This window comes from Mustela erminea, chromosome 18 (genome assembly GCF_009829155.1).
Source record: "Mustela erminea isolate mMusErm1 chromosome 18, mMusErm1.Pri, whole genome shotgun sequence".
Lineage (NCBI taxonomy): Eukaryota > Metazoa > Chordata > Mammalia > Carnivora > Mustelidae > Mustela > Mustela erminea.
The window spans coordinates 17,578,555-17,599,706 of NC_045631.1; the positions used below are offsets into that span (position 1 = coordinate 17,578,555).

Genomic DNA, 21,152 nt, shown 5'->3' on the forward strand with positions numbered 1-21,152 from the left:
AGCACTGGCCTCCCCAGCCTGGCCCAGGGAGATGGCTTACAATCAGGATGTGTCTGCACCTGTGTGCTGGGGGCTGGGCCAGGTGCCTGCTCAGATCCCTCCCGGAGCTACGAGCCAAGTCTACACACAAGTGCAGGTGTGAGCACATGCGCGCGCGTGTGCACACACAAACACTTGGTATTCTCCCTAAGCTGACACCGATGTGGGTCCTGCTGATCTGATCTTGGACCATGGTTCTGTCTCTAGATCACTGCAGAGTTCCGTTTGCTACCCCAGAACAAGGCAGCAGGAGGAGAGAACAGCTTTTTTGTGTCTTTAATTAGGCAAGAGGCAAAAACAAAGTCTGGCTGAAAATTTACCACTTGAATTTTGGCTGATGCCAAAGACAGTACCAGCTCCCTGTGCTTGGGTAAGCGAGAGCCACTGCATTTGAGGATATGCTTGGCGATGGTGGGTGGGTCGGGGTTGGGGTTAAGGGGGAAGCAGGCAGCCACCTCACTCCTAGAAAGGAAGCTTCAGTTGCGCCCTGGCATTTAGCGCTGCCCACTGTATGTACCAATTCCAAACACACTCCCTTTCTCTTAACTGGATCTTTATTGTTGGGGACAGGTTAAAAAAAAAAAAAAAAGTCTCATCTCTGTTGTCAAAACGGGTAGAACAGGATATGGAGGTCATTGTGGCGAGCACAAGATCTGGAACCCCAGGGTGGCATCTTTCCCTCCCACCTTCCTGCCTCCAGACACGGTTTCCCTCGCTGCTGACCGAAGCCCTTGAATAGATCACAGCTGGGGTTTTAACCTGCTTCCAATTAGTGACAAGAATTAAGGTACCTTGGAGCTGCTTAGTGAGACTTGGGAAGCCACCCACATCGTCTGCATCAAGAACCTTAAAGATCTCTGGCATTAATGAGATGGGGGTTTGCTGGCATCGGGGAAGCAGTCTCCCCCAGCATTTGCCCTCAGGGCCGCCATATATACTCAGAACTTTCTTGTTGTAAACCTTCCCACTGATCTCAACCCACATGCCGCTCTAAAAGGGGAAGTCTGGTGACAAGGATCCAGTGGCCCTTAAGGGGCAGTAGTTCAGTCAGCCCTGTAAGGCCCTAGAAGAATCACAGATGACCTAATTTGTCTGCTGCAGGGACTTACAGGGACCCGTCACGGGACTGGGTTCCTTCTGCACCAGAAGAAAAGAGACTTCTCTTCCCGGGCTATCATGATACAGGACACAGGCAGAAGTCCAAGGAACTCCATCTTCCAAGTGAGGGGAGTTCACCTTGTCCTTGCATCCGCCACACTCCCAGAGGAGAGTTCCCAGAGAAGTCCCTAGCCCAGGCTAGAGCTAGGGTTGCCCATTCTTCACAGGGAGAGCTGCGTGGAGATCCCTGTTTCAGCAACTGGCCTCGGGCTTCAGAGCATGTGCTCCCCTGTGGGGAGGGAATGAGCACCAGTGTCCACAAGGAGGCCCGTGATCGGGGAATCCACCCTCTGCCAGCATCGAGCAGACCCAGGAGAGATGGCAGCCGGAGCTCCAGCAGGGATCTGCCTGTGGTCCGCTAAGCCAAAGGAGCTCCTCGGCCTTAGATGACCAGTTCTTGACAATTCTGAAACACCGCTACTAAAGCCTCCAAAGAAAGTCAAGAGGATCTTGTATGTCCCCCCGCCCCTCCCCAGAGCCCAGCACCAAGAGCAAAAAGATTTTTGTTACTAAGCACAGGAAGGGCCAAGTTGTTGATAATGTCCAGAGATGCCTGCTTTATTTCTCGCTAGGCGAAGCATTTCAGGCTTGTGACAAGTGACCGATTACCAGCTAACTCCGAACCTCCAAACTACGAATCAACAATCAAGTCAGCAAGGAGCAGTGCTGTCAACAGCTGACGGGGGTCTGGGGGACAAGTGGAGCCAAGGGTAAGGCCTGTGATCGCATGAAAGACCCTAACGCCTGGTTAAGAGAGGCCCAAACCGTGTGAACCCCTAGGCGAAGCCCTCCACCCCAAGTGCCAAGGACACAGCTGTTAACTTCCTTCTGTGGGAGCCAAGCTACCTGAGCCTAGCCGCGTGCATCCAAGGCCCACTCTTAGTGGACACGTCCTCTGCTCCCCCTGCCACCCTAGGACACAGCTCTTTGTGCAGGTTCTTAGAAAAAAAAGCTAGGCTTCTGGTAATTTCTTGTCTCTTTTTAGTTCTGCTTTGAAAAGAAAAGAGGGATGACAGGTAACCAAAGGGGGACACAGGTACCTCGGCAGAGCTGCAGCGGCCCCAGGTCCAGAGCTGGGCCGAGTCAGAGGTCTGTGCCGGCGAGGCGGGGCTCCTCTAAGGACACAGGGCTGGGTGCCTCCCGGGAAGCTGTCCAAGAGGGGGGAGTTTATGAACAAAACTCCAAGACCATAGAGGCTGTCCATATGAGAAGGCAGAAACTTGGAGAGGTAAGATCCAGGAAGAAAGATGTAAGGAAAAAATGAGAGGCTCCTTCTTATCACGCGGTAGGAGCTCAGAGGAAGCCACCACTACATGAATCACTACCAGAGCTACGCTTTTTCTCCCCGAGAAAGAACATGAGCTTCCTTTGAGATCTTGAGATCCCCTGGCCCAAGAACCGGCTGCCAAGCTGGTGTCTTCCCCTCACACCAAGAGAGAAGTCACTTAGGAGAAAGGAGGTTGTTGTCAGCAGCTCCCTTTCCCTCACTGAGCTGTGCTGGGCCCTGCGCAAGCATGCGGACACCAGGGGTGGGACCAGAGCTCCAGTGTGCTGTCCCGCCATGTTCGTTCGGCACAAGACCACCCGGCAAATACTTCGCCGAGAGCTAGTGTCTGGGAGCAGGCTGCAGTCCTGGTTCTGGCCGGGTTCTGCCAGCCCTGTGGATCCCAAGCAGAGTCTCCAGACACGGTGGGGTTCTTCTGCTGTGGAGAGGAGGTGCACCTTGGGGTGCTGAGGAGTTAATGCAGAAAACAAGGCACCACAGAGAGGTTGGACACTTGGGTTGTGTGATTCGGGACACGCTGGAAAAGTCCAAGGGTGGAGGGGAGGAGAGGGAGAAGGAAGAGGAGAAGACCGAGTTTTTAAATAACATCTCCTGAGGCTGGAGCCCCCTTAGATGGGCTCTGGTTTGAGCTTTTCTGCTAGGAAGTCATTCACAAAGGCCTCCACAATGGCGGGGGTGATCTCTTCCACGTCCATCACGTACTTGGCCCGGGCCGACATGTCCAGAATGGTGAGCAAAGGGGCGGCCTCGGGCAGGTTGGTGTAATCACGCAGGGAGTCAGTCATGTCATCCTGGAAGTTACCAGAGGGAGAGAAAACCAGTCAGTCTTCGAGAAAGAGGGTAGAGAGTCCCCTGCGGCATCCCCCCCAGATGGCATCCCCTCCAGTGTCCTGAAGAGTGGGTGGCCCCTGGGAAAGATGGGCTCTCAGAGAACAGGGAGCAGCGGACTCGACCCTGCCTTGGAGAATACTCTGCATCTCACCAGACCACCAGACAAGTCCTCTTTTTTCATTAGCAGAGAAGCAACCTCTGCTTGCTAAAAATGTGTTGTCCTTTAATGACTTCTTTTTGCCATTATCTCTTCAATTATCTGCAGCCCCACTCTGGGTATCTGAGGCCAATCTGGACTCCCAACTCTGGAATGATGTGAACAGAAATGGCTCACTGTCCCCATCCCACCCCTGAGGTTTAGGGGGCAGGAGCTGCAGAGCCAGTTCAGAAGACAAGGTTCGTGAAGCTTATATGGGTGCCTGTACTGACCATACATTCCCACGGACTGGACTGTCCAGGTGAATTTCCCTTACTAAGTATAAAAGCAAACCCAGAACCCCGAAGATAGTAGAAGAATTTGTAAGGGAGCAAACATCTCAGACCACCTCTCATTTGGTAGAGAGCAGGAAACGGACTCCACCCTCCCACCCCAAGGCCATCTCCGTATAAGACAGCACACACAACCTTCTGAAGTGGAGGAAGGCCCAGGTCCCTCTGCACAGGAAGGGCTCGGGGCACTCCTGGCCTTAAATGCTGGCGAGCAGGAGGCACAAAATTTACCACTCATTGGTTTCTCAGACAAAAACCATTCCTTTTTCAAAGGGCAGATCTTTAGGAAGATGATTAGAAATGGCACACACTTCCAGCAACGCCCCGTGATTCAGCATCTCTGTTCCTGTTGACCCCCCCGCAGGCCCTCCGTGTGGGTTCATCAACCATCTCCAGGATAAGCAGAGGGGAGGCTCCTGGAAGACGACGGTCCACCGAACTCTCATTAGGAGGTCTGGGCCAAGCTGAGCACAGTGCTGTAGCCCTTACCCTCTCCCTTGGAGGAAACCACGGGGAGATGAATTTTAATGTCTACTAAGGCTTCAGTGGGATGACTTCTGCCCTCAGAACATGACAAATGCCCTTAGCTCTAGGAGGAGTGGGAGACGGTCAGAGTCCTGGCTCAGAAGTGCCCCGTCAGTGCCTGATGACCCAGCACCCCATGCCCAGCCCCTTCCATGCCGCCTGGCTTCTGAGCATGGAGGGCCAGGGAACAGGACTAAGAGAGCTGCAAGGTCAGGAGCCCAGGTCAAGTGCACAGCAAGGACAGGATGGCAAGGTGGGGAGCTGGACAGCAGAGGATTCTGTCAGACCCTCCCCGGTCCTGGCGCAGGCATCCTGCCCTCGGGGACTGGCCACCTGCAGGACCCCATGGACAGGAGTGAGAACACTGCCTCAGGGGGTCCCACTGACCTCACGCTGCCTTTTGCACAACCCACTTAATGTGTGGCCCTGATAAGTCACTTCTGTGAGCCCAGACTTTGTCCCCTGTAAAATGCATTCAAGAACGACGTGCTCGGGGTTAAGTGCGAGCCAGCAGATGAGCCAGCAAGTGCGCATGCCCGGCGGGCGCCCTCCAAGCCTCACTCTGCTCATCTGTGAAACATAATGACGCTGTTCCCAGTCTGGGGGGGGTGGGGCGGTGGGGAGGAACATGGGATGGTGCCCATCAAGCTTGCTGCCTGGTACACAGAAGACCCAAATGCGCCTTTTCAGTCACATGCCTAATGCACTCACTGGAGCTCCCCAGCCCCACCCCTGCCCCCTGGCTCCGCTAGTCTGTTGTGCACCCATCTCTCCTCTCCCAGGCATCTGAAAGGGGTTAGAGTTTAATACATTCAGAGCAGCCTCCATTTGTGCTTTGTGTGGAGGGGGCTTGTGTCGCCCCAAGGCAGGGCCCTGTGAACCTGCTTTGTTCCCTCCACCCAGCAGCAGAGCAGGGGGGAATTTAGCTGCCTGCGAGGGGCCCGGCAGGGCTGAGCAGGGGTGGCTATTGAAACGGTGATGAATGGGTGGTGGTTCGGGGTGTCTGGCCATGCGGGCTCTCGGGAGACCCCAGTGGCACAGCGTGAAATGAGTGCCGGGCTCTGACCCCCTGGGGATACAGATGGGCGGAAAGAAGGCAGGGGGCTTCCAAAAGGGTGTCTGTCCATCACCAGGTTTGGCCCGGCGCTGGGATGGGGCGGGGGGAGATGGGGGAGATGGCGGAGCATGCGTGGATGGGCCGCCTGGGGGTGGGGACCGAGTCAGAGCAGCGACAGCCATCTTACAGGGACTCCTGCATTGCCAGGATAGAGGCTCTGGCCCCCTGCGGGAGCTGGCCCAGCTCAGCACCAGGCCTTCTCGCCCTGTGAGAAGTCCTCTGCGCAGTCCGTCCCCGATGGAGGCCCTCAAGAGACAAGGCCTGGGGCGCGAAGAGACTGGGACAGCAGCAGTGTCCAACCTCAGCACCCTCCCCGGGGGGCTGGGGAAATACAGGTCTGAGTCGTGGGTATTGCCGGCCATAGGAAGCGCCCACTCTGCAGGCCAGGGCCCAGAGACTGGCCATGCAGAGGCTTTGTAAAGCATCCCGGGCCTGGTTTGGACCCAGCCAGGATGGAGGGAGTGCTGTTGACCATCTTTGTGGCTGCCACTCTTCCTAGCAGCCTGGGGAGCAGCCCTTTCCCAGGAAGGCACCCCTGTGGCTCCGAGGCTGGCGAGTGGCAAATGAGGGAAGAAGGTACAGCAGCCACTGGAAATGGTTTTCCATATGGGATGACACACTTTTTCATGCCACATCTGTCTGTAGGTTCTTCACCCCAGATCCTGGGGTTCCTTCTAACATCCCCTAGAGCTGTATCATGCACTTCCCAAAAGTTGGGTCTGCTGAGCAGCCTGTGGGCCAGGCCCCAGCGGCACCTACCTCCCCCGCCACAAAGAACAGAAGTGGGGCCTCCTCCTCTTTGGCTTTGTACTTGGCAATGATCTTCTCGGCTATTGGCTGGATCAGCTGCTTGGCTGCCTCAGACTCCCCATCATCCTCAGAATCTGTAATGGGGAGAGAGAGACGCGAGAAGCACTGGTTTGTGGAACAGATGGAGTGGCGCCCCCTGAGGGAGCTGGGTCCAGGGCCTGAAATGGCCATTTGGGAAGCCCCTGCACGGAAGCAACATTTCCCCTGGGACACAGGCCTTGCCGCCGGGGTACATGAGGCGGTGGGGGGGGGGTGTGTAGGGGGAGTCCGTGGCGCATGCACACCACTGCACTGTGCTCCCACAGGAACAACTCACTGACACCCCAGACACCGCTGTTCTTTCCACCGAATTCATCACAAACTGGCCTTGGAAGCTGAGCTTCCCCGAAGCCAGGACCTAAGGTCCTTGTAGTTTTTCTCTCAATCACAGAACCGCAGAATGATCTCAGATCTGACCTCCTACTGAAGATGGCAGAAGGGGTGGTAGCTGGGGCAGTGAGGAGGGGGTCAGGACTACAGTCCAGTCTGCAGCTTTGTGGCAATGGGGAGGCACTGGGACTCCTGGAAAGCCAACTTCATGGCTGGCTGGACTCATCAGGGAGAGGATGGACTGCCTTCCCTGGATGCCCCAGAGTCCCTGTTAGTCATCTCTTGCCTCCAATGAAAGAACAGCGGGGGAGCAACTCCGGGGGGCCCTGGGGCTCACTTCTGCAGGAACTTGTAACCCAGAACAAGACAACTCCCTGAGTGGCAAAGCAGGGAAGGGGAGGCAGGCAGCAGGACTTTCACCCAGGAATGCCACATGGCCCCAGGGGCCCGCAGCGTGCAGATGTGTCAGGACCTATTCCTGACTCACATCCAACCCGCTCTGTGATGCTGGGAACTCACTTTGCCTCTCTGGGACTTCCTACCAACATCAAGAGAGGGCCTGTGAGATGCAACTGTCCCTCAGTTCAAAACGATTCCCTAGAGGCCCTGCAATGTGGGTATGTGAGCCAGCGGCAGGCAGCAAAGCCCCGAGGACAAGGATTCCCCAAGACCATCCTTCCCCAGGAGACCTCTTTTCTCCAAGCACAGTGACCAGCCTGCAAGTCAGTTTGCAGGCTTCCACACCAGACTTCCAGAGCACCTCCCCTACCCACCCCATCAACTGAATGGGTTTCGCAACATCTCAGCCATGGATCCTAGGACTCCAAATTATTTTGAGTTGGAGCTGAGTAACATGTCCCAAGGCAGAAGGTGAGGTGGCGCCTGACCAGCAGTCGCTCCTTTGCAAAAGGAACAGGGGTCATCCCACAGGGCTACAGGGAGCCTGGAGTGAATGTTCTGGTGTCTTCCTGCCCCGCAGAACAGCCCCCCACTGAACAGAGAGTGGGGAGACTGAGAGGGACACCTGGCCTGAGATGCGGCCCTGTGGCTAGGGTGGGGGTGGGGCCTTCGCCCAAGGGAACCCAGCCCGCAGCTGCAGCTGCTGCAGCAGGCTTCCTTCCAACAATGGGTCTGGTCGTGGGGGCCGGGCTCCAGCCTGACCTATTCTTCCCAGCCGGCAGTCTAGGAAGGAAAGCACAGAGCCAGCTCCCAGAACCCCTCCCGCAGGGGCAGAGCCATGAATAAATCATTGGGGTCAAAAGCAAGGCTGCTGGGAGAGACAAAGGCCCAGGCTTGGCATTGTTCCTGACAGAAAGAAGCTGCAGGGACAGACACCCCCCCAAATGTGAGATCCTTTGAGTCCGGCCCACCCTGGGACTCCTACCAGGATTCCTACCTACGAACAGGACAAGGCAGGGGCCCTCGTTGAGCTGCACAGCATTGGAGTCGGAGAGCTCCAGCACGGGCTTGGGGTGCCACGGGAACTCCCTGCAGTCCTCATCATTCAGCACCTCCACTCGCCCCTGCCGCGTGATCACCTCCCCCTGGGGGTCCAGCACGATGAGCGTGGGGATGCCTGCAAGGGAGAGAGAGCTCGGTTGAGAGTCCGGAAGTGCTGGGGCGGGTTCCAGGCTCAGTCACTGAACAGCCACAGGACTCCCTTGCGACTTGCCCAAGGAAGCCGGCAACTCCCTTCCCCTCTCCTGGCCTCATGGTCTCAGTGTCCCCCACTGCAGTGTGGGAAATGGACAACACTTCCCTCCTTCTCTCACTTTGTAAATATCAACAAGGTAGTGCATTCAAAGAACTTAGCACCGAGTCTTGGCATACAGAAACACGCAATAAACCCTCAGGAGATCTCAAAGAAGACACCCCTGCCACCTACAGGGGACCAAAAACCCAAGCAAAGGGTGTGAAAACACAGGCCCATACGGCATACTTGCCAGCCTGCCAGTGTGAGGGTGGGGGAGCCTGGGGCAGGGGCTGCACACAACAGGGGACAGCTGGCTGCCAGGGAGCCCGCGACCCCACCTCCATCTCTAGCCCTGCTGCCTGGAGAGAGAGGGTCCTGGGCTGGAGAAAGAAATGAGACACAAGACTCCCAGTAAACCACACATATTCCTAACCATTAAGCCTCAAGTGAGAAACCAGAGAAAACCCCATCCTGGTTATGGTCGCATTTGGGATTTCTACCTCCTGGCTCTTTGTACCCCACTGCCCGCTGCCTCTCCTCCATCCAGGGTACCCCCCACCAACCACAGCCCACAGCCACGGCTCTGTCCTCTTGGAGACACTTGTCTCTCCAATGACAGCAGCTCCCTCCCCCCCGCCCCGCCCCCAACCAGCCACCTCTCCTCTGGAGCTGACCAGAGCTTTAATTTTATCTGGGCCAGTGACAGCCATAGCAATTTAATATTTATAGATTCCGAAGTATTCAGTGAGTAATTTGCTCTGCTGACATTTTACTTCTCTGTGGGGGGAAGGGGCAACAGCCGTCGAGGGACCAGGAATATGGCCCCAGTGTTTTGTAACGCTTGTGCGGCTGTTGGCTCAGCAGGGAGGCAGTGGTGGGCCTGACTTCAAAAGGACTTAAACAAGTCCATTATGTTCACACCTATTAGAAGAAGTGGCTGGGCATGTTGGAGAACGGGTTGACAGAGAAATGGAGAACTGCCATTCCCACTGTATCACGTACAGACGCACGCAGCCGGGGCTCCTGGGACATTCTCAGGACTGGCCAGGCCTCCTGAGTTGTGTGTCACACAGAGCACACAAGAAATCTGGGGTGTTTCCAGTTCCATCCTGACAGCAGCAGGTCAGCCTCCAGAGTCTGGGCTCCCCATCCCCGAGGATGGGTGGACGCCGCATCCTGAGGGATGGACGCGGATACCGCGACACGCCAGCCGGCTGTTGGCGAATGCCTCCCATAGCCATACCCCATCTCAAATAGGCTTTGGTAAAGTTCTTGGCAATTACAAGTGCTGGGTTGAACCGGGGCCCGCCTCCTACTATGATTAGACAGAGCAGCTGGCCTGTTTGTAGTCCAGACGTGGGATGCTGAGCTGGTCTGTGAAGAACACACAGGCAGAGGACAGAGAAGCGAAGAAAAGTAAAACCTGAAGGCAAAGAAACCCACTTCCCGGTTTGGTGCCTCAGTTTCTCCAAGGGACTCCTAGTTTCTAAGGGGTCTTCTCGATTACCACAACTATAGACTCTGAAGTCCTTGGGGTCCAGCAGGACAAGGACATGGGAGCCCCAGGCTGGCTGCTGAGGCATCCTCAGCTGATTCCACCAAGGAACAGCACCGCCCCGGGCGTTGGCTCTCCCCAGCCCTTAGATCACCCACCTAAGGTCATCCGGCCACAAGTGGCCACACTGAGATAGGAGCCCTGGTCTGCCTGTTGTTTTTCTTTTCTTTCTTTCTTTCTTTCTTTCTTTATTTTAAAAGATTTTATTTATTTTATTTGACAGACAGAGATTACAGGTAGGCAGAGAGGCAGACAGAGAGAGAGGGGAGGAAGCAGGCTCCCCACTGAGCAGAGAGCCCGACGTGGGACTCGGTCCCAGGACCCTGGGATCATGACCTGAGCGGAAGGCAGAGGCTTTAACCCACTGAGCCACCCAGGCGCCCCTGCCTGTTGTTTTTCTACCTGGCCACTGCGGGTGGGGGCGCTCTCGAGTAGTTGAGGGAACTCCCCCCTAAAATCTACCCCCTAGCATCCACAGCTTTCTCTATTTCCTCCTCAAGGCTACAGAGGGAGGCTGGGGCTGCCATCCCCTCTTCCCTCTCCTCCCCGCAGCAAGCCATCCCCACTCCCCTCGCTTGAAGCAGGTTCTCCCAGGCAGAGACTTCTAAGAAGAAAATAGGGCAAAGCCTCTAATGGGAAACTGAAAGGGAATGGAAAATTTCTAATCGATGCCTCTGTACGAAATAACTTCCACGCCAGTGAGGGGCTTCTCTGAAGGGAATGCAGAGGGAGCACCTCACCTCTGCTGGAGCTCGTCAGCTCCCGGCTGGCTGGGTTGACCTGGATGGCTGAGGGAAAGCACAGGGAAAATTCTAAGGAAGATCCAGGCCACCCACTTAAACTTCCTGGAGCCTCATTTCCACAGCTGTCAGAGGGGCTGGAGACCGTCTCCTCCTCTCTTGCTGGGTGTTGTGAGGAGCGAACAAGAGGATAAGTGTAAAACGCTGAGAGCGGAGAAAGTGCTGTACCATGAGTATACTCCATCCGCACTAGCTCTTCTTATAAAGTGGTTCCTTATTGCTAGTTTTGGTTGTCCCTGGGTTGATTATTTGGCCCCTGGGAAGGCAGAGGTAAGGAAGACTGCTGCCATAGCCTAGTGGGATCAACAGCAATCTCTGGGCTGGCTGGAGGAAGTTACCTGAACAAACAGAATTCAAGACAATGTCAACGCCGCCGCGAGGACTCTGGGAACTCTGTGACATCTACCACGCATGGGGCTGGTGTCTATTTACTTGCGCCATCCCAAGCTTAACGCTGGGCAGAGGAAGAACATAACACGCCCTGGCTTCTAGAGAGAGCTTCTGCCTCAAGCCCTCGGCCCTGGGCCTCCGGGCTGGCCCACGAGCAGTGCCTACACGTTCCCTTCACAGTCTCCCTCAAAACCCGCAAAGAAAGAGCAAGGCCTCAAAGCTTGCTCCAAATGGTTTCCTCCTGGGAGGAAGCTATCTGTGAGTCTTTAAAACAATCTCAAAGCCATGTGTCCTGAGCCTGTCCTACATTGAGTTTGGCTGCTTCTCTACTGCGGGGGGAAGAGAAGCTTTTGAAGGAGGTGGCGGTGGTAGGGGCCTGGGGCCGGGGAGCTCAGTCATATGGCACTCTGGGCAGTGGGACGGGAGCCGGGCAGGCTGTCACCCTGAGAGCTTTCTTTCTCTGCTTCTAGATGGCAATAGGATCTGAGGGGGCTGGGAGTCATCACGCAAAGACTGCTGGGAGCTGGAAGAGAGAAATGGAGGAAAAGCAGCCCCTCTGCAGGAAGAGCAGGTGAGGGCACATGGCCAGGCAACACGCATGATCCCATGGTGGGGACTACAGCAAGGAGGAAACAGTTTGTAAAATACAGTTAAATAGAAAGTAGCGAATATCCAGCACCGTGTGTGCGATTACAGCTCTGGGTAAGTATGTATGCGTGTGGACAGAGACCAAAAGGAACTCAGAACAGGAAAAACAAGTGTGTAGCAAGGCAGGAATGTGGGTGAGAGGGATAGAGATCTGAGTTTTCTTAATCGGTGTTATGATAAATGTGTATTAGCTTAAAATAAAAACCAAAGAAGAACTGGAGGGCAGTCAGGCAAGGACAACAGACACAGACCACGCCTGGGCCACATGGCTTGCCAGTTTCCTTCAGCAGCTCTGTCTGCACTCCCCGCTGACTCCCCCAAACCATCCCCTGCCTGGAAAGCCCAGGGAGGGAGAGGGGCAGCTGGTCTGCGTGGTAAAACTCGGGAGGATCGCAAGGCAGGGTGCAGGGATGGCTCTGGCCAACTTGAACTTGGCCCGTAAGCCCGCAAGCCACTGGGGCCGCGTGTCTGTGACGGGAGGCACAAAGACATTTATGGTCCCATTCTTGTAAGAAAGAGAAACCAGACCCAACAGATTGTCCATCAACAGTGGAAAGGCGACGTAAACTGGGTCGCTCCCACGGTGAAACCCTTTTCGGCACTGCAGAGAAATTAGCCAGATATCAGTAGCAACAAGAAATCTTGAACACAGAACTTTAGTGAGAAAAGCAAGTTATAGACTGGTATTACAGCATGTCAGCACTTAAGTTTGCTTCTAAAAAACACACCTGGCACAGCTATTTATTATTCATGGGTTTGTACATAGGCAGTAAAAATATGAAAACCAATTACAAAGATACACATGAAACGTATGGCAGCATTTCCCCAGGGGAAGGAGCGCAGCACTGCGGGGCGGCACAGGAGGCTCCCCTTTGTCTGTGCTCATGCACCCATTTGTTTAGATTTTCAACACCTGCAGCAAAACGGTCACTTCTAGGTGGTGGCCACATGGATACTTATTCTTACTCTTTGTCCTTCCTTATTTTTTATTTTTTATGTTCTCCAAAGCAAACGAGACACCCAGAATGGGACACGGAGGCAGTGCCCAGCCCGCCCCCACCCAGGGCTCCGGGGTCAGCCCTCCAAACACTGAGATTGGGCTATGAAACACACTGGCACTGGCCTGTCCTCCCCCTCCACTGAAAAAAAAAAAAAAAAAACAAAAACACTGGAAAAACACTATCTCCAGATGGGTTGTTTCTGTACGAAATCAATAGGTTCTGCCTCAAATTCATTTTTGATGGGGGCGGGAAAGAGGGCCAAGTTCGGGAAAGAGGGAGGAGGATGGCAGAATCAAGAGGAAGGCGGGAAAGGGAAGAGGAGGCGGACGGAAAGGGGGCGACAGAGAAGCCAGAGAAGGCGATCCTGCTGCCCAGGGCCCTCCCACTGACGCCCCCCCCACCCCCGCTATCCCTCCACCCCCCAAGGTTGGAAGCACCATTCCACTCCAGGACCTTATCCTGGAGGTGGGGCCTGCATCTGTCCCTCTGTCCCCTACACAGCCCTTAGGCTGTCTGCCCTCCCCAAAGGTCGGGGCCAGCAGAGGGGAGAGGAGGAACAAAACGCTAGGGCCCCCAACCCAGGAGAGAAGGGGCACTAAGCCTCCTTGCAAAGAATACAGTGTTCTCTGACAGCCAGGATTAGGCGATTGCTAATGGGATTTGCCTTTTGCCGAGTGTGTCTAAATGCTTTTCTTAGAAAGGCATTTTTAAACAGCTCCTAGGGCTGCAAACTCCCCAGGCTGCATGAAGCTGGGGCAGTAGGGAGACCTGGGACTCAGAGTAAAAGGGCCACTCCTGGGACAAAGGAATACCAGGGCCTCGGTGAGCCCAGGTGTCCTGGTGAAGCTGCTGGTTAACACTGCCTGGGCTCAGTCCAGAGCGCCAGAAGGAGCAGGGATCAGCCACCAGCAGCGGCAGCAACAGCAGCAGTGGCAAGAACAGGACTTTCGGCTTGGGCAGGCCAGGAGCAAGTTCATCAAGGCCAGTCACAGGTCTGGTAAAGTCCTCAAGATCCGTACACTGCCACGGCCAGCTGCACAGGCAGCTCAACAAGGCATCTTATGCAAGGTGTCCTTCGGGATGCTGGGTCCAGCTTCCAGGATGAACATTTTCATTGGAGCTTGTTGGGATCACACAGGGAAGCTCTGTGCTCATGTGCCTCAATACACAAAGTGACCATCAGATCACGGTGCCTGGTCCCTGTAAGGCACGGGCCAGGCGGAGGTGACTCGGCTCGGGGTTGAGCAGGGGAACGTCCCCGGTGCTGCTCTTCATCGGACCGCTTCAGGAGGAGACACAGACCCAGGGACACAGAGAGAGTCAGTCAGGAAGCGTGAGCTCTCCCAGACAGCCCTGCAGGATTTGCTGAAGACCGGATCCTCAAAACGGTAAGAACCCTCTACTGACCCCACATACGTGTGGACTGTGTGTACATGGTGATATTGTAATATAGTAAGAAACACACAATTGGTCTTTATCCCCAGTTCCTGGCACTGAGCTCCCCAAACCCTTGTAATTTCCTGGGAGGAAGGGGTGAGAGGGACCTCCTGTTATAATACTTGGTCTTAACAACATTTGATCTCAGATCCTGACACAAGAGCTTCTAAGACCCTTGGAATCTGGCACGATGGTGTCTTTGCATGTTAGTGAGGTGACCAGTGGCTAGGGACCCCTAAAAAGCTTCAGAAGGTGGAGTTTGGTGGCCAGAAAGGCCTGAATGGAAAGTTGGATCTTCTAGCTGGGCCCCCTGACCTCTGCCCCCGGGGGAGGGGAGAGAAGGACTGGAGGCTGAGCTAATCCACAATGGGCAGGGATTGAATCAATCCTATCTTTGTAATGGAATCTCCATAAAGATCCCTAACTGGTGGGGGCAGAGCTTTGGGTTGGATTGGTGAGTGCCTGGAGATGCTGGGAGGCTGGTGTGCCCAGAGGACATGGGGGCTCTGTGCCCCTTTCCACACACCCCAGGCATCAGTTCCCTCTGTCTCTTTCTGGCTTGTAGCCTTTACAATAAACATGAGAATAAATCAACTGCTTTCCTGAGTTCTATGGGCCATTCTAGCAAAGTACCAAACCCAAGGAGGGGGTCATGGGCAACCCTGATTTATAGCTAGTTGGTCAGAGCATGGGAGGCCTGGACTTAGGATTAATGTCTGAAGTGTGGGGGTTCTGGTAGGACGGAGCGCTAGATCTGTGGGATCAGACACTAAGCCCAAGTAGACGGTGCCAGAATTTAGCTGACTTTTAGGACACCCAGGCGGAGTCAGAGAATCTAGGAGGTGAGTGTGGAGGGAAAACCCCACACACATTTGGTGTCAGTGTGTTGTAGGGGCGCCTGGGTGGCTTAGCTGGTTAAGTGTCTTGCCTTCAGCTCAGGTCATGATCTCAGGGTCCTGCGATGGAGCCTTGTGTCAGGCTCTCTGCTCAGCAGGAAGCCTGCTTCTCTCTCTGCCTCTCTCTCTCTCTCTTTCTCAAATAAATAAATATTAAAAAAAGAATAAAGAAGGAAAAAAAAAGTGTTGTGAGTAGGGGCACCAGGCTGGCTCAGTTGGTGGAGGGTGCAACTCTTTTTAAATAAAATTTTTTAATTTTATTTATTAGAGGGAGAGACAGTGAGACAGAGAACGAGTAAGCAGAGGGAGAGAGAGACCTGCAAGAAGACCGTATTGAAGGCAGAGCCTGATGTGGGGCTTGATCTCATAACCCTGAGATCATGACCTGAGCTGAAATCAAGAGTCGGATGCTTAACCAACTGAGTCACTCAGGTGCCCCGCGTGCAACTCTTAATCTCAGGGTTGTGAGTCCGAGGCCCACGTTAGGGGGAGAGCTTACTTAAAAAGTCAAAAGAGCCCAGAATATACAGTCATACATATAAACACATCTGTTGAATGACTTTGGAGTTGTAACCAGAGAGTCAAACAAAGCTCAGAAAATACTCAGGAGTCAATCAAAAATAATTTTCAGAGTTCCATGATGCTATGATGAGTAGAGAAGAATCGACAATTCCATCAAGGTCATAGGTATCAGAGCTGGACTGGAGGCATTTAAATACCCTCAGACGCAAACAAGCAAAATCCAACCAAGAGATGGTGCACCTGGCAAAGGGATCCCTGCTTCCAAGACTCAAGAAATGATACCACATTACGGACGTGAACTACAAGGGCTCCAAAGGCAAAAACCATCCTAGGTGGAGGGCAAGGAGCCCGGATGATGGACCTACGCAACCTCTGCGAGTCGGGAAGAGACTTCCTGCGGCTCGGGTGCCAGGCCCAGGGCACCTCACTGTTGCCTTCTGCTTCCCTCGGCCGCCTCGCCCCGGCTGCAGCACACGGGAGATGCCCAAGAAATGATTCCTGAAGCAAAGCCTGAGTGAACAAGAAAGAGAGGAAGGAGGATAGGAAGGAAAAGAACTCCTGGCTTGGAACTTACATGTCCCCACTCCTTGTCCTAAAGCAGCAGCCAAGCCACAAGAAAGGAGTCAGCCCTTGCAGCTACACACGGGAACGGGACACGTGGCAAGGGATCACATGAGCATGGGAGGCCGCAAGAGGAAGGTCTGCGCTGGAGGGAAGGCACTGGGGCAGCAGGCCAGGAGAGATGGCAGGGCTGGGGGGTAGGAGGAGAGAGTGTTCACAGGGGAGCAGTAAGAAATGGGGCTGCACAGGTATCTGAGACCAGACTCCAGAGAGTCTTGGAAGCCAGGCCACAGCCATGAGGGCTGGCTTCTAGGCAGGGGAGGAATCCCACTAGTGGAGCCGATCTTCTGGAAGGTTCCCAGGGTTATGTTGGTGCATCCAACATGCTGGGATGAAGCAGGAAAACCTGGTGCGGAGGAATGCTGGCGTTCCAGGTGTATTAGAGCACCAAGCCTCTGCGAAGGAGATGCAGGAGAAACCCAAGAAACCGAGGGGCAGGAAATAGGAGAAGGGTGATGTGGAAGGAGAGGGGGAAGGGGAAAGGATTTCAGGGGTAGCCCCAAGCGTCTGAAAACAAAAGCAAATGAAGCGAGAGGAGAATAGGGAGGTCAGTGGATTGCCAACATCCCCAGTCATTCCCACGAGACCTCAGCCCATGTTAGGCTTGATCTAGAACTATGGGACAACTGGAAAATGCCAGATTTCTACCTCAAGGCCCGTCTCCCTCCCAGTGCCAGACTGCTGAATCCACACCACCAGCTGAGTGTCTAATGGGCATCTCAAACGCAGCATGGTCAGAATTAAGCTACCGTTCAACTGAATTCCATACGGCTGCTGGCCACATGCCCCACACCCAGCGCACACAGCTCCCCCAACTCCGCTGACGGGGGCTGCCTCCTTCCGGCCGCTTGGGCAGGAAGCCATGGAGCCGTCTCTGACTCTCCCTCATTCTCACACCCCACATCAAATCTGTCAGCAAACTCTAAGACTCTATCCTCAAATTCTGTCAATAACCTGCCCGGTCTTACCACCCCCACTGCCATTCTTCCTCCCTGATCACTGCCATCTTGGCCCTGGATGACTACAACATCCCACAGCAACCCCCAAATTAATCTGTTACTGAGGTATCGCTTTAGCATGGGGTCTAGAACCGAACCTGTGCCATCCCCGAGGAGTGTCTGTACTTGCAAGAAACTTGTACTTACAGCTGGCTGGTAAGATCAGTACAGACTACTGCACAAGAACTTACCAACAACAGGCACTTCCAACAGAAACCAGACCCCTGATGCACGCGGAACCCCGCCTCCCCAACAATGCCATGAAGTAGAAGATTGTAAGTGGCCCTGTGAGGCTGGAGGGAGGAAGACACAGGGGGATGGGCTCTGGGCTGCAGCAGCCACATGGGCCACTTGTCCCTCTCCCCACAGGTAGGTCCATCACGAGTCCCAGTGTGAGGCCAAGTCACAGGGGGTGCTCACTGTGTTCACCATAAGTACCAGCGGATGATCTGCCTCTGGGATTTCTCTTCTAGTCTAGATTAAGTGTCACTATGGCACTGATCACCACTTTAATCAAAACTTTCAAAAGGCTCCAAGGTGCAAAGGGTCAAGATCAAGATGTGCGGAATGGTGCTCGAGGCTCGCTAGGAGGTGGTGTCACTGACTTACTGCCCACTCTGCCCTACAGTACACTACAGGCATCCTATTCTGACCTTTGCCCTCGCCATTCTCTATCCAAATCCCGTCCACTCTGAAAGGCTCTGCTCCAGAGCCACCTGTTCTAGGAAGCCTTCCTGGTTCAACAGCTCCAAGCCAGAGTCTCATCTGAATTCAGATTATTCCGCTGCGCAGCTGGTCACTAGGTGCTGCCTTGAGAAGGATCCCGTACTACTTTCCACACTCTCAGGTCACTGCGCCTTAGTGCGTGTCTGGCTTGACGGGGCCAAAGGGAGACAGATCAAGTTCAGCTGGCAATGCCTGCCAGGATGCCCTCAGGAATGTGTCCTAAGGCTTCGCCCAAGAGGTCAATGATCAAGGAGGCAGTCAGCACAAACACTGTGCCAGGGAGACTATACACCTGAGAGCGAGAAAGCAGGCGGCTCGGAGAGGGGACAGGTCCACTCTGAAGAGAGACTAGCACAGAGGGCAGAGGGGGTTGTATACCAGGGAGCCAACCAATGAGCAGCAGCAGGCCAGCCTGAGGCAGAGGACGCTCGCTGGTGGGAGCTAAGATCGGCCTGAATCTCATTCTTTCACCGTGGCTAGCTGCGCCTGCACACAGCGCCCCTCCAGGTCAGCCTGCTGGTCCTTAACTGAGAGCCCCTTGCAGTCCCCACCACATGCGTGCTTCTCATCCCCACACTGCCAGGGCCTTAAGAGTTGGTGCCAGATCAACGTGTCTCCGAGAAGTCCCCATTCTCCTCCTCCTCAGTCGTGGGCAGCCACTTTCCGGCTGCCCGGGCCACACCTAACAACCGCGGCTCCTACGTCTGTAATATTTATAGGTTGGCAGCTGCGGAATCTGAGTGTTCCCTTCTCTGCTGGCCGAAGGCAGGCAGAACGTGATCCATTTAATTCTTCTGTGCCCTGCCCAATAGTCTGTAGGGCAACCTTGAACAGTGCAGCTTGTGATCTCTCCTTCTGAGACTGCTGTTCTGTACCAACCCTTGCTACACTTCCCCAGGGTCCCTAGAGGCATCTCACGGAGCAGAGAGAGAGGGCACAGACTGCCACCCTAAGTGACTATGCATGATATAGACCATCTTTTGGTAATTGTTAGTTTCAAGTGATTCCACAGCCTTAGCACTGACTGCCAGGAACACCTGCGTCCCACCCCCCACCTTCCCCATCCAGTAAAGGGCTCTACCTCGGGAAGGAAAGATTCCGCTCATTGATGGCACGGGCTGGGAAAGAATGTGCCTCTGCATGGAGTGGCCTTGTGGTGGCTGGGGCAAGTGGCAGCCTTCTAAGCCCTCATACAAAATGGCACTTACTGGACCAACACTTTCTAGTTCCTCAAGACATCATCATACTCTGCTCTTGAGATTATCCCCCAATGTAAGTCTCCTCCTGTCCACTCAAGGGCAGCACCAGGCTACTCTTCTGGTTTCCTATTTCCCACGGAGCTCAGTGCATGGGCTTGGTGGTTAGCGGAAGTTCAAGAAATAGATTCCCATGCATTTAAACCTACTCTGCCTTTCTTCCAAAAAGGACTGGAGACTGCTTAAAAAGTATGTGATATAAGCCAATAAAAACAGATGAAAATATCCTCCTGAAGGGAAAACAGGAAGAGTAAATGAAGCTAACAGGGTCAAGGGCATGCAACAAAAAAGGTGAGTTTTGCAAAGTTGCTAAAAGTGGTTAACAAATTCAGCTCTGGGTTTTCTAGGGGTTACGGGGGGTGGAAAATGTGGTCCATAATGAAATTCAACATACACAAAAGATGAAGGAAAAAAACTAAAAACAAAAATCCACCACTTGCTCAAGAGAAGTTCAGCTTCTGCCGGGCACTATAGGATAATTTCCTGAGCACTAATTCCTACAAGTGGGATTTCTAAATTAAAGGTTTTGTAGATTTTTAAAGGCCTTTGATGTATATTGCCAATTGCTCTCCTGAAAGTTTGTCCTGATTTACATTTCTACTAGCAGTCTGCTCTCTTCCCTACACAGGGATTCTCTTTTAGTGGGGATCGGGGTGCTCGGAGTTCTTTGCAAATGAGATAGATACAAATTCAGTGTTTTCATCTGTAAATCAAGGAAGTAAATTATGCTGAATGTTTCTCATGTCATATGAAAATGATATGATCCTATCATGCCAATGCCCTGGATGAACTGCCTGCCTCATATCCTATACATAGTTTTTACTAAATTCTCTTTTTTAAAGCTTTTATTTATTCATTTGACAGAGAGAGAGAGCGAGCGCATGCGCGCACAAGCAGGGGGAGAAGCAGGGCTCCGGGGTTCATGACCAGAGCCAAAGGCAGAGACTTAACCAACTGAGCCACTCAGGTGCCCAATTCTCTCTTTTTTTCTAAGGAGATCTCTTTTTCTATTAAAGATATTGACGATTTGCCATACATGTTATTAATATTGTTGGTTGCCTTTGTTTAAGTTTTTTGACATCCAAAAGTTACCTTTTCTATTGTAAAAGGAAATTTAACCCTTTCCTTCAAGTTAATCTGTTAAATATTTATTAAGGCCCAACGCTGAAGCCTCTCAATTTTACTGAGGATAAGAACTAGTTCAAGTTCACTCAGTGGAAGGTAGAGACAAGACTGAGTTGTTGGTGGCCTAGACAAGAGAGGTGGTATCAGTGAAAGTGGAATAATATGAGAAACAGGAAACAATGCCCCAGGCAAAGATCCAAGAGGCTCCGGGCCTGGTAGATGTAGGAGAGTTGAGATCCTTCTTGGTATGTACCTCTAAGATGCCTCCGCGGTCATATGTGAGGGTATGCTCCACGGCCCAAGCATGTCGCAGAGTCACGTTTTGTGCACATTTGTGTGTGAATACATGCATGTACACAGACACGTACAGAAGCTGGAAGAGAGGAGGCAGGAGAAGCCAAAACATGACTGAAGGGCCTTTGTTGGGGAGTCAGAGGCAGACACATATCAAAGACGCCTGCTGGTGTATAGGGGGAGTAGAGAATAGAGAAAACTCAGGAATGTCTCTGTATTGCTGCAAGGACCAAGATGAGAAATCTATGGTCCTCAGAAGAAGCAGGGTACAGCTGCATGTAAACATGGGCACTTAAGGGCAGCAAAATCTAGGTATCACTAAGAAAAGCTCTGGAACTACCCAGCCTACCAGTAGGTCTCACCTAGAGCCCCTTCAAGAACATCTAGTCACAACCCAGGGACTGAGGCTGAGGGACATTCACACTGGCTGACTGCACCCCTTTCCCACTATGCAGTTACAATAAGATTGTGATGGGATGCCTGGGTGGCTCAGTGGGTTACACATCTGCCTTTGGCTCAGGTCATGGTCCCAGGGTCCTGGGATCGAGCCCTGCAAAGGGGGGCCTT

The 21,152-nt window shown here is 53.5% G+C and overlaps 1 protein-coding gene across 1 annotated transcript in view; it reads right to left on the minus strand.

Moving 5' to 3' along the window:
- Positions 1 to 991: 991 nt before the first annotated feature.
- Positions 992 to 21,152, minus strand: part of NXN (nucleoredoxin) — a 151,753-nt gene continuing 131,592 nt past the window's right edge. The window contains exons 6-8 of the mRNA XM_032322396.1: positions 8,020 to 8,199; positions 6,204 to 6,328; positions 992 to 3,273 (exon numbers count right to left, since the gene is read on the minus strand). Coding sequence (XP_032178287.1) covers positions 3,091 to 3,273; positions 6,204 to 6,328; positions 8,020 to 8,199 — 488 coding nt within the window. The 3' untranslated portion in view covers positions 992 to 3,090. The remainder of the gene's footprint in view (positions 3,274 to 6,203; positions 6,329 to 8,019; positions 8,200 to 21,152) is intronic.